Here is a 13,134-nt window from a genome sequence, read left to right as displayed (position 1 = left end):
TTGCCTATTAGCCAAAATGACCCAACATGAACCATGAAGGCTAGTTTTATATGTAAAAGCATTTTTGTTGATTTTCAATTACTAGATGCTTATTTGTGAGATACTATTGATCCCCTGAAGGAGAAATCCCTCTTTTCACTGCCCCCCTCCACAGGGAGGTCAGAGGTCAGAGGTCAGATACAGGGCAGCAGCCTGGAGCTGGTAGGAGTTCAGTGTCTTACTCAAGGACACTTCAGCAGGGGGGATGCTATCTGTCACACAGGCTTCAACATGAGCCTTCTGGTTCAATTACTACACCACTCTACTGCACGTTTAGGGTGCATTCACACCCTATCTGAACTCTGGAGCGTTTACTCCTTCAGTTTAGTTTGTTTGGTCAGGTGAGAACAATGCCATTCAAACTGTGGTGGCACCAAATAACGGCACAGAGAGTTTGAAAATGTGAGTCTCAGTCCTCTAAAAACTGAACTGCAGTGCGGTTCGTTAGGAGTGAGAATGTAATCTGAACCAACTACAGGAAATGACCCCGAAACGCAAGGGATTATGGGTCAGTTACTTAAGCCTGGAAGCCTAGTATAACAAAATTAACTAAATGAATGAGTGCAAACTTGGAGTCCAGTTGAGGTGAAATGCCTCCTCAATATATGGGCCAAGGAGCGCATTTTCCAACTCCTTGAACAATGTTACAACAAAGAGTGCAGACAAGCTGAAGTTACAGGGACTGGAGTCAGATTTGTTTTGACTTCCCCTTGCCGCCAAAATCTCTAACCTGGCAGGATGACAGGTTACTAAAATGAGCTGCTTGTGAGTCCATGTGACTTTAGTTTACAAGCCCTGGTTCACTTGTAATTGGGCACTGTGAACCTAAATTAACCAAATACAAAAATGCAGTAAACTTTTCCACTGTGGTTCAGACCAAAGAAAGTGAACTGTAGGTGTGATCGCACCTCTGGTGTTAGATCTAGAACATTTTAATGACTTTGGTTGTCTCACATGTAGCTGTGGGGGAAAATAAAACCATCCACCACTCTAATACTGGTCAAGTTTGTCTGTGGCTAGTAAATTTGTTAACTGGCAGGTACCCAAACACTGTATGGCAGCTCTTTTCCTTTCTTTCCTTTCCAAAATCAGTCTGGCTGTTAAAATGGTGAAAGTTGCTGGTATGCTAAGCTGCTATGAAATCTATCTACCAGTGTGACCAGTGGCCAAAAAAGTATGTTTCCCGCTCTCATCTGTATGTGATCCTAACACCTTTGCCACATCTGTCCAACCCCCAGCAGAAGATGATGCGCCAGGTGACAAGCAGCGACTTCTGCATGAGCAGCAGGCCGTCCTGCCTGGCAGAAGATGGCCACCACCCGGCCAGCCACTTTGACCTCTGCGCCTCCCAGTCCAACAAGTTCTACCCTCCTCCTCCGTCCCTCCAGATGACCCTGGCTCCCATGCCCCTGCCCACCCAGAGCCCCCATAAACCCATGGCCTGCCACAGACAGGAGGCGCTCGGAGGTGACCCCTGCTCGCCTGGAAACTTACAAGGGATCAAAAACACAGATCAGTCGCAGGAGGACCCCAAGAAGAAGAAGGTTGTGGGGAAGACGGGGAGACGCGGGCGGCCGGCGGGGACCACCAAGCTGGCCGGGTACAGAACCAGCACGGGACGGCCCCTCGGCACCACCAGGGCCGCCGGGTTCAAGACGAGCCCGGGGCGGCCGCTGGGTACCACCAAGGCGGCGGGGTACAAGGTGAGCCCCGGACGGCCCCCCGGCAGCATCAAGGGCCTCTCCCGCCTCAACAAACTGGCCTACGGTACCTGCAGTGCGGCGGCTTTCCCCTATCCCCTACCGCACAAAGAGATCCTCTGTGAACCTTCGTGCAAAGAGAAGGCAGCTAATGAGTAAAGCCCCGACTTTGTTCGCTTCGTGCTCGCCCTCCATCGGTGGAACGAGAGACGCATGTTTTCAGGTTGCTGTCAGATATCAGGTATGATTGTAATCTGTCCCAGTCTGCTGCGATGGTGAGAAGAGGAAATATGGATTTCTATTCTAGGTGTTGGTTTCATCTGTGTGCCTGTCACCTGATATTGTACTGTGAGATCTTCACTGCTACTGTTGGAGATCTATAGTGTGTGAAGGGTTTCACTACAAAATGCTATATCCGTGTGGTTGAAAAAAATGATACCAGATGTTCATTGCTCAATATCTGAAAAATACGACTGATTGTCATCTTAAATGTTATTTTGTGGCCAGATGTTTTTAACTCGCTTATAACTTTAATAATAGTTTACAATAAGTTTAAACTTTAAAGGTGCTACATGTAGCATTTTAACACCAATTCATAGTATTCCCATGATGTCACATGCATTTCCTTCCAATATGGTGCTTTACCACACACAGCTCATTCAGTCACCTGTTATTTTCCTACCAAGATGACCATGTGGTGATGTAACAGAATACTATGAATAAATCATCACCACATTCATTTTGAGAAATTCCTATAATTACCATAAACAAACAAGACCATTGCAGAGAAGATCGGAAGCCTCTACCGGCCTTTACACTGCAGTTTGAATTGTGAGCCACCGGGTCGCAGGAAATCTGCTGGATTGCTTTACAGCACAAAACAGGAACTAATTTTATTTTCCAAGTTATACACACTGCAGTGTGTATAACTGCAGTTTCAACTTCACATTAGCTTACTTCGTTGGAATGCAGATTTGTTCTTATCAAGGGTGATAACAGCTCTTATCCTCCTCCTTGCTCTTTAAAACAAACTTAAGCAGGACAAGTAGCAACATCATTTTTGCAACAGGAAGCAACAGGGTTTATGGGAAATGTGGTCTTAATTTTGAATAACACAAAATGCTACATGTAGCACCTTTTACGTTTACGTTACGTTACGTTTCGCATTTCAAAAATAGGTGACGTCTCATTCTGGAAACTCTTATCTTCAGTGTCATGGTGTATAACTGATTTTGAGAATTCGGTATCTAATTTTTTAAACCTTTATCTAGGAAACGTTAACTGAGCATGCATGCTCTTTTTCAGCAACTCCCTGCACATTCATACAGTTGCACACATTCACACCTGGCAGCTGCCCAGTACAACCGCAGTTTTCTACTGTTGGCCTCTGAGCAGCTCCAGAGCAGTTGGGGGTTAAGTGCCTTGCTCACTGGCACCTCAAAGATAGTTCAGTCAGGAGAGACAAGGTAGAATGCTCGAATGAAAACTTTATTCAAAAGCGAAACACATCGGAAACTTTGGCGTAGGCTCCATGGTGAAACCCCTCCCATTCATGGAGTCAGGAGAATATCTGTGGATGGACATAGGAATTAGGAAGCCCCGCCCCCTGGGAAACCAGGAAGCCCAGCCACTAGACGATTGGCTCTCTGAAAAGAGAGGGAAAGTGTTGGCCAACTCTGATTGGTTCTCTGAAAAAAGTGTTCGCTAGCTTTGATTGGGTAAAGAGAAACCATGAAAGAAACTAGAGAGGTGGGTGGTATTAGCTAGTCTTCCTGATTGAACTTGCACATAAACTTCTTTTGTTGAGGGAGGGCAGCGCACCTCTCACTCACTTTCTCCGCAGTTTTTCCCAGCCAGTCCGGAGATTCAAACCGGCAACCCTCCGCTTACAAACCTCTCCAACCTGCAGGCTAATGGCTCCCCAAAATCAAAAACTTAATCCAACATTTTCCACAGGACTCCAGAAATCACTCCTGCTAATATAATCTTTTATTGTTCACTCTCTAAAGGTCTTGTCTCAATTGTCTACTGTGGTATTTGCATGCAGATGTCATCAAAACAACTGAGTCAACATTACAGTCTGTTGTGAAGTAAAAGACTGTTTAGTTGTAATACAAACCCAACTTAATGATTTTTACTGACTAAGAATAAAAATACAAAACTAAACTCAATTCACCTGTCACCGGGTGTCCATACATTTTCTATGACCAGGGAAACATTGGCTAATATGGATCATGGTTGCCTTGTTTGCTTGATGGTTGCCATGGAAACATTGGCTACAGCTAAACTTTTGGTTGACGTCACACTCATGTGTACTAGTACTGACATTCTCTTTAAGCTACAGCTAGATAGCTAGCTGGCTTTTATAATGTAGCCTATAACAGATACATTGCTTTACTTTAAAGGGATACATTGTAATTTTGAATGTTCTATTGTTCTCCTGTCTTGTCATGTTGTAGAGAAAGTTTCTGTATTCACTCCTCTGTCACCCAAAATTACTATGCATTGTTTGCATCATCCATCAAAACCACTGATGACACCGTTTGTGTGAATGAGGAATGCAAACTTTGCTAACAAGCTGTTTTTAGCAAAACTGAAGTACGGATGAAGAAATGTTTCACCTCAGTGTGACACTTGCCTCAAGAAAAACAACAGACGAAGATTCAAAATGTCAAAATATAATCAGTTTATCTCTAAAATGGATTTTGAAGGTGCAATAGTGTGCGGCTGAAAGCACTGACCTGAGTTACATGGCAGTTTCACTGCAATCAGAACACTAACTCATTTACATAACTGATATCTTTCAAAACACTTATTTCTTGTGCTATTTATGTGACAGACATTTACCTAAGGCCTCAGATATGCTATTCATGCTCACAGATACAAAAGTGAACCAAAAAGATGTGGCTTTTGATTTGCATTTTAAAGGTGCTATGTGTAGTATTTTAACAACCATAAATCATTAGAACATTAATTTTGAGGCATTTGTATAATTACCGTAAACAAATGAGACCATCGCTGAGAAGATTGTGAGTCTCTACTGGCCATTTTACACCGGGTCAGATTTGGCGGGAAATCTGCTGGATTGCTTAATACCACAAAACAGGACGAAGGAGCTCTTCTTCTAGTGCAAACAGTGCTAAAGTTTTCAGAGTTTCTCACAATGGCAGATGGTAGAATGAGTGAAAGGCTGATGGAAAAATAATTTCCAACGTGCCAAAGAGAAAACTTTGACTGAAGACAAGAACACATGGCAACATTTCTTTACAGGAAGCAAATTTTGAGAAACACTAGCATTAACAAAGCCACTGGTGTGAGATAGAGGCTACCAATCATCTCCATCATGGTCTAATTTTTTTATGGTAATGATACCAAGACATAAATAATAATTAGTTTGACAATGATATATTGGTGTTTTAAAATGCTACATGCAGCACCTTTAATTGCATAGACAATCAAAATGATGTTAATCCAACTTTCCAGTTTTGGTACATTGGCAAGGAAAAGTCAAGAGGTAGGCTAAAGTTGTTGTTTTTTTGTCTTTGAGATACTATACCATGGCCCTGCAGAACACTTGAGTCTGATTGGCAGGGAAGCTGAGTATTTTCTGAAATGCTGAAATAACAAGAAATATTAGTACTGTGCAAATAGTTTAAGAAAGAAATGAAGAGATGCAGTAGAGTGGATGGTTTACTATTCGTCATATCACGTTATGTTTTATGCACAGTAAGTCATGCGATTGTCAAATATCACTCTGATTCAAAATAACAACTAATTGGCTATGTGACTATCTGCCACTGCAATGTTTTGCATAATAAGACTATCTGGCAAATGAGTTTGCACAAAATCTGAAGCTTACAACTTGCTGTAAAATAACATTTATTCAATATTCAGTATTATTCATGTCTGGGGAATTCAAATTCTGAAATTGAAGATTTATAGCATTGCTTCACTGAGCGGTTCTCTCACCCACATGAACAACTTTTGACAGTTTAGAATAAAAATGACAAAATTAAAATTGCTGTTAAATTTGGGTGCAATAATCTATTGTATGTATTGTACTGTGGTAACTTTGATACTATCAATTTTTAATATTGTTGTATTTTGATACTTGTGTACAAGGCCTTCTTCACTTGTTTTGTTGATGATGTGTGTAGTATTAACTGAGGTCACATAAAAACATCTTTATCATCCTCTTTTACCAAAGAATTTGATGTTTTCTACCTATAAGCTACTAAGATGTCTGTGCTAGAGTGTATTTGATAACAAATCAGAACAACTGACAAATTATCAAAAGAGAGATTTTGCCATATAACTTGTAACTTGTAATATGTAACTGAAAAAGCACTTGGTGACCACTCTCCGATGAAAGATACTACTATTATCCGTATTAATACAGAAACTCTTGAACTTCTTTTGAAATGGTCACTTCTGAGGCCCATTCCCTGCAAATGTATATGTTTAAAATATTAAACTGGCAATTCCTTGAATGCATTGTAAATTGCTATACAGTGACAATGTAAACTTCCTTCCTGACACTCCATCATTTTTATATTCATCTGTTATTCTACTTTGCAGTACAGTAATACCTTTTTTTTTTAAAAATAATGCCTATGTAGCCATGTTATATTTAACTGATAATTGTTCTTAATGTAAACATGATTGCGGTTACGGCTGGCAGGGTGCCTGTTACACTTTGTGAAGTTTGGTTTACACAGTGTTTGTGTCAGAATGGTTATGAAGTTGTTTTTCTAATAGAGTTTTGTTGTTCATATAGCAGGCTGCAGTGTGTTTAGGCTGTAGATGCACACGGTGAGGCAGGGCTAAGTGGGAAAAACATGCTAGCAGGATGCACTATTAGCTCGTACGCATTTTTACATTGTCTGTGAACCAAATGTAAAAATCTATTTGGTATTTTTAGTAGCCTGTCACGGTGTTAGCCATGTTGACTTTCAGATATTTGGCAGTCAACAGACTGTTTTCAATGGTAAAAATCAAAAACCTTGCAATGATAACAGCATAAATAGCGACTGGTGGTACTGCTAGCATGTTAGCTCTACTCACAAATACCCAGACGATCCATGTGTATTTATTCCACCATGTAGCCTTGGTGTCTTACTTTGAATACTTTATGTTAAATGTAACGCCAAGGTGTAAGAACTTCAAAAGTATGTTTCTGAATACATTTTCTCTTTGTCAGTTTGTTTTAATCAGTGAAAGGTACTGAGATTTGCACTGAGATTTTGGATCTTGACCCACCAAGTAGAATATGTGTCTGTGGTTTCTGATTTCTGTTTGGCCCAGAGAAACGAAAATGAAATGTGTACTTAAAGGAATGGTAAAAATTGATACTGAAGGAAAAATGATGAAATATCGTCTATCCCAAATGGTGGAATTATTGACATGCCTGTAATTTTTAGCTATTATATGTAGAGTCAAATCAATGCACATGCAAGGTGCAGGAATTAAGTTTGTTATTTCCTATTTTTCACTTGTCCTTTTTGAAAAGTAATTTATTTTCTTTCTCTCACCCTGTTCCACAAAGCTCACCATACGGTTCTGCAGTCTGTAAATGATGATTTTAAAGATATTACCTCACGTTTTGAGTGTTTCTAGGGAGATGTGAAGCCCAGTTATTACTACAGTGTAATCGGCTAGGCCTATAAAGCTTTGTATATTCCCATTTTATTCTTGCATGATTGTTGTGGAATGTTCAAAAGTTGTGTAATAAATTTGAAAGTAAGACATTTTTCTTGAAACGCGCGTTGTCTTTCATAAAACCCTCGAGATATCGTTATGTAGGCTTTATTCTCGCTGTCGGGTGGAAACCTCTTATCTCCAAAATGTCAACTTTTTGAAGGAGTTTGATAAGGACCAATGATTGTGTAATTTTCTCAAACCATAGCATGTAATCCTTAAACTTAAGTTCAAACACAAAAACCCCAAAATTGGAGTCACAAGGTTTTCACATGACAACAACAATATTGAGTAGAAAATTTGCAAGGAACATGCACAGTCATGTCGGGGCACAAGGGCTTACACCAACAAGGGCTATCCATCTAGATTTTAATATTTCTGCCAGTGTTTTTCCATAACTAGGGGACTAGTCTAAACTGGTCTTGTAGGAGTGGGTGTATTCTGTAGATAAGAATTGCCTCAGAATGATTCACCTATTTATCATGGCTTTGCTTCATCTGGGTTAAATTGCCACACTGACAAAAATGTGTTCAGTATTTTCATATGGTAGGCGTATGTGCTACTCAGATGTAATTTTGTAAGCGGGTGTTTTCGACAGTACTCGTCATGAAATTGTTTCATTTCTTACAACAAAACCAAGACCCCAACAGATCCCTTCAGCTGGTGGGATTTCAGGGTGTATAAAGTGGACTCTCCCTCTGAATTATATGCGTGTTTCACTTATTTGTGGCATTCAGCCTCAAAATAACAAATTATGTCACTATTTGCCACTGCAATGTTTTGTAGTTTAGAAGACTATCTGGCAAACATACAACTTAACTTTACAGTTCATTTACAACTTAAATGAACTAAAATAACATTTATTCAGTGTTCAGTATTATTCATGTCCAGGGAATTCAAATCCTGATACTGGAGATTTATAGCATTGCTTCACTGAGTTGTTCTCTCACCCACACAAACAACTTTTGACAGTAGAATAACTGACAAAATGAAAATTGCTGTTAAATTTGGATGCAATAATCTGTAGTATGTATTGTAATCCAGCCTCCTCGCTTTCAAGGACCATATGAATCACCCTTCCATCACTGTGTGCAAAAATAGAGTGAGTCCAATTTTCCTGTCCAATTTTACAATGGAAGTAAATGGAGACATCCGACCCGGAAGTCGAAGTCTAGTGGTGCGGATCGCTAATTCTTCCGACGCAGCTATGGAATATTCGTTCCTATGATGCAGACAAAAATGATTTCTTAGCTTCAGATGACAAAATAACACATCGTACTTGTATATACACTTTTACACTATGACGGTATTTTTAAATAAACTCCATCTTACGTACGTCGTATTATTTATGTTGTATTTTTCTGATAGCTTGAGTTTTTCGTCGGTGACAGCACAAGGTAAGAGAGACTGACAGCCGCTTGCTAGCTAAACAGTGCTAGCAAAACATTGCGAATACAACACTTAGATAGCTAATGTTACCCCGTCATTTCAGTTACTGCCAACAAGCTAGCTGTCTAGCTAATATGGTGTTTAATTTTTGACAACTTAGACAAGATGTAAACTCAACAAACAGGTCCTTATATAACGTTAAAACGATGGATCATGTGAGTCGCCCCAGATTGTTTGCTTAACCAAGATGTACTAAGCTAATATTAAAAACATGTCAATCAAAAACTGACGAGTCTTCACAGGAAAGCCTTTGCAAAAATGGAAACCAAACCCAAATTTCCAAGCTAATACGTGCAATGCAAAGGGAACTGTTAGCTGGTATTAGTGTCATAGCTGTTGTCGATGTTAGTTATTTTTAACTTCACAATCATGAGGAACTCCCATGGGAAGAATAATCTTCCCTTTTAATGTCTTACAGAGCCTGACATGTCTCCATTACTTCCACAGAGAATGACGAGCTACCAGAGTTCAAGCTGTCAGAGGATGTGGCCTCCGACTTGGAGAACAGCCCCAAGTTTGTGGAGACAGAAGACCTGGAGTCTATGCCAAAGAGGCAGTTCAAGACGGCTGAGATTGCAGATGCGGTGATGGGGACCGAAACTCCCATCGACCCGTCCGATATTGAGTCCCTCTTCCCCAAAAATGTGAAAGACTTCCAGTCAGGTTTCTCACCGCCTTGCGATGAGAACGATGCACAGTGTGGTTCAGCTGCTCTGGCTGCTGAAGATGAGAAGAACTCAGAGTCATCAGAGCAGGTTGTCTACCAGAAGACTATTACAAGGAGATGATAACTTCAGTCATTTGGCTGCTTTCAGATTTTAACAACTTAATGGGCAGGGTGGGAAATTAACACTAGCCTCTACTGAAAAGCTGGCAACTGTTGGCTGTAGCTGGTAAATCTGACTTTACCACACCTTCTGGTGGATAACCAACCATTGTCCTTTTTACTCTAAAAATAGAAACATCTGGTTAAGAATTGAAGTGGCTGGTGAATCTTTGAAACCACCAACCAATGTGGCAAGTGGACGAGAAAGCAGATGACAAGCAGGACAGTCTGATTAAAAGAAAATCAAGTGCTACAGTGGCTGTAGATGTTTGTGGATTGCTGACATTAAGTTAATAGTAGGAAAATAGTTCCACTAGTTGAGAGTCACCTGTATAGCTTTTTATTGGCTTAGGTTTTATTCGTTAGACTCACATTCATTCTGACCACTGATTATGTAGAGGAAGCCTTCAGCGTAAATAGTTTATTACATTTAATAAATGTAAAGACTAGTGCAATACATAGCAGCTGACCCCTCCTTGGTTTCTGCTCCTAGGTGACGTTGGACCTGGTGCATGTGGACACCATGGCAACCGAGGAGCAGAACTCGACAGAGACCGCTAAGACTTACAAGGTGACCTGTGATAAGAGGAACATCACAGGGATGGACAGCTTCTCTGTGCAGGTCCTCAACGCTTCACAGGTAATCATGAAGGTTACAGGAAGGCACTGATGGTTCCTACTGGGGCCGACTGTTCTAAATAATGTACACACTCACAGTACTGCAAAGTGCTTTGGTTAAAAACATCCACCAAATGGCATATACTACTACTACTACTACTACTACTACTACTACTACTACTACTACTACTACTGCTACTACTACTACTACTACTACTACTACTACTATTATTACTACTACTGCTACTATTATTACTACTACAACTGCTACTATTACTACTCATAATAATCACCTTTTTAAGCGCCTACTACATGTAAAAGCAGAGTTTACAAAGTGCTTTACAAAAGGGATGTAAACAAGGAATGGAACAATATATGTACTTGGGTGATGCCAATGATACAACACCTTCCATTGGCATCAAGCTTCATCATTGTTGTACCCATAGTTACAGTCCAGACCACCTTCTGGAGTATTAGTGCACTGCCTACTTTCCTTTACAAAAAATCTGAACCAAGCCGTCAATCTGCGTCCTTGTTGCTCATTTCCCGCAGGACTTGATGGAGTTCCTGAATGCCAACAGTACCGAGTGTTCTGTGGTTTTGTTCTTCACCACCTGGTGCCAGTTCTCAGCCAGCCTGGCCCCGCACTTCAACGCCCTGCCCCGGGTCTTTCCCAGCATGCACTTCCTGGCACTGGACGCCTCTCAGCACAGCAGGTAAGTGGTCAATGATGCAAATATCATCCTTTTTAAACAAAACTCAGTCCTCTTTAAAATGTCAGAATACGTCAAAGTAAAATCCATTATATATTGCACAGGGAAAGAGAATCAGCTAATGCCTAAATTGTATTGTCATCCACCCACACTATGATGTCGTCAGTTAACCCTTGTATTGTGTCTGTCTCTGTCTTCCACCAGTCTCTCCACGAGGTTTGGCACTGTGGCGGTGCCCAACATCCTGCTGTTCCAGGGGGTGAAGCCCATGGCCCGCTTCAACCACACAGACAGGACGCTGGAGACGCTCACCTCTTTCATAGCTAACCAGACAGGTAGAGAAACAGTAGAGACAAGCAGTTTTAATGTTTGGTTCTGCAAGGAAACAATATAAAAACTATCCTGAAGACGGTCACGACGGCCAGGAGAGTCTTACATGTGTTCAGGTCCAGCTTTCTCTGGACAGAGCGCTCGCTCACTGCTGTTCAGGAGAAAGTTTTGTATTTTAGTCTTGAGTTTTGATTTGTCACTTCCTGTGCGTGGGGAAGATTTTCTGTCGATGACCATACAGACACCAAAATAATGATAATTTCAGCAAACGGGGCAAATCTACAGCATTTCAATTAGGGGGAATGGGAAGCTCTTCTTTGTTGCAGCCCCACTTTGATATTTTGCGTGATAAGATGGGTGTATTTTTACATGAAAACCATGTAGCATTCATATATAGAATGCAACTCAAAGTGCTTTACATAAAATAATTGGATTAAAACAATTACAAGCAAAAGCTAAATTTTCAAACAAAATAAAAAAAATACAAAGCAGAATACAAGCAAAAGCAGAAACTAAAACAGCAATTTGTCTAGTAAAATTACATTAAAAAAGAAAGAAAGAAAGATAAAAATGAGTCATATTCCAGTATAGGAACAAACCTCCAGTGACAATCCACTAAACTGCCCTTTAAACTTATTTAAATCTCAACTATATGTATTCCAACACTTCATGACAGACTGCTCTTGTTTGTGTGTGTGTGCTCCAGGGTTTGAAGCGAGCGCGGACAGAAACGTGACGGAGGCGGACCGCGTGGGTCCGCTGCCCAGCGTCCCGGTGAGGAGCATCGACTGGCTGCTGGTCTTCTCCATCCTCTTCATCACCGGCTTCACTCTGTACGCCATCCTGCGCACCGACAGCATCCGCTGGCTCATCCCGGGACAGGAGCACGAGCACCAGGACTGAAAACACAAACAGAGACTCAAACTGATCTGGATGTACATAATTATTTGATAAATGATTTAGTTTGTTATTAAAACTAACCGCTGTTTATTTGCTTATGTTTCAAGTGTTTGATGATTAAAATAAATGATGTGAGGATAACATGCTCTCTTTGTGATTTGCTACGTATTTTTATGGCTTGTAGTCAATATAAATTAGTTTGTAAAGAATGAAATGAGTAAATTAGACTGTGGGCGATGACAGGAGCATGGCTTGTGTCTGAAAAGTCTACTTGTTAGTAGTCATTTTAAATACAGTTTCAACTTATTGTCGTGCTGTAAACTGGGGTTTCTGTTTGCTGTTTCTGTGTATTTCTGTTGCATGCCATGTATTAGGTATTAGCTTTCAGTCATAAGCCTGAAGTACAAAGTACAGAGCAGCTGTAATTGATAAGAAAGTGAGGGGTAAACCCACTTAAACTCAACTGACCCACATTTTTATTAGCATAACTGCGTTAGCCACATTTTTAGGCTGACATAAATCTTTATAACATAAACTGATGCATACAATCAATCAATCAATGTAAGTGATATGAAATGAAATTAAGTTCATATTTAAACTTTATTTGTTCGCAATGGGCATTTGGTTTTGTAGCAAGTATTAGACACAGAATAAAAACATGTAAATATTGTGTTTTAAGGAAGACAAAGCATGCATTATTTTTTTTAAAATATATATATAATTGATTTTTGTTTTATATTGGTGGGTGTTTGATTCAACTGGGAGTCCTAGCTTGCCCACCTTTTTTATTTACCACTATATGAATGCATGAAACACACTCGAATGGACGCATGAAGCATACAAACCATCCAAATAAGTACAG

At 40.3% G+C, this 13,134-nt stretch overlaps 2 protein-coding genes across 2 annotated transcripts; both read left to right on the top strand.

Annotated features, from left to right (window-relative positions):
- Positions 1 to 1,283: 1,283 nt before the first annotated feature.
- On the top strand, positions 1,284 to 1,898 carry c11h5orf24 (chromosome 11 C5orf24 homolog). Its single transcript, XM_071902370.1, has one exon. The coding sequence runs from the start codon at positions 1,284 to 1,286 to the stop codon at positions 1,896 to 1,898; it is 615 nt and encodes a 204-aa protein (XP_071758471.1).
- A 6,746-nt stretch (positions 1,899 to 8,644) lies between these two features.
- txndc15 (thioredoxin domain containing 15) lies at positions 8,645 to 12,513 on the top strand. Its single transcript, XM_071902367.2, has 6 exons — positions 8,645 to 8,833; positions 9,333 to 9,640; positions 10,205 to 10,351; positions 10,882 to 11,045; positions 11,247 to 11,377; positions 12,079 to 12,513. Exons 1-6 carry the CDS (start codon positions 8,737 to 8,739, stop codon positions 12,273 to 12,275), a joined length of 1,044 nt encoding a protein of 347 aa, XP_071758468.2. The 5' UTR covers positions 8,645 to 8,736; the 3' UTR covers positions 12,276 to 12,513.
- Positions 12,514 to 13,134: the final 621 nt, after the last annotated feature.

The sequence above is a fragment of the Centroberyx gerrardi genome, chromosome 11 (genome assembly GCF_048128805.1).
Source record: "Centroberyx gerrardi isolate f3 chromosome 11, fCenGer3.hap1.cur.20231027, whole genome shotgun sequence".
NCBI classification, from domain to species: domain Eukaryota; kingdom Metazoa; phylum Chordata; class Actinopteri; order Beryciformes; family Berycidae; genus Centroberyx; species Centroberyx gerrardi.
The sequence above is the reverse complement of the archived record's forward strand: the minus strand, read 5'-3'. Positions and strand labels throughout refer to the sequence as shown.

What these genes read in the sequence shown, in the direction of transcription:
- txndc15 (XM_071902367.2), top strand. Translation starts at nt 8,737, where the DNA reads ATGACGGTATTTTTAAATAAACTCCATCTTACGTACGTCGTATTATTT. An exon ending in ACTCAGAGTCATCAGAGCAG is followed by an intron (nt 9,641 to 10,204) that starts GTTGTCTACCAG and finishes TTCTGCTCCTAG; the next exon opens with GTGACGTTGGACCTGGTGCA. An exon ending in AGGTCCTCAACGCTTCACAG is followed by an intron (nt 10,352 to 10,881) that starts GTAATCATGAAG and finishes CATTTCCCGCAG; the next exon opens with GACTTGATGGAGTTCCTGAA.
- c11h5orf24 (XM_071902370.1), top strand. Translation starts at nt 1,284, where the DNA reads ATGATGCGCCAGGTGACAAGCAGCGACTTCTGCATGAGCAGCAGGCCG.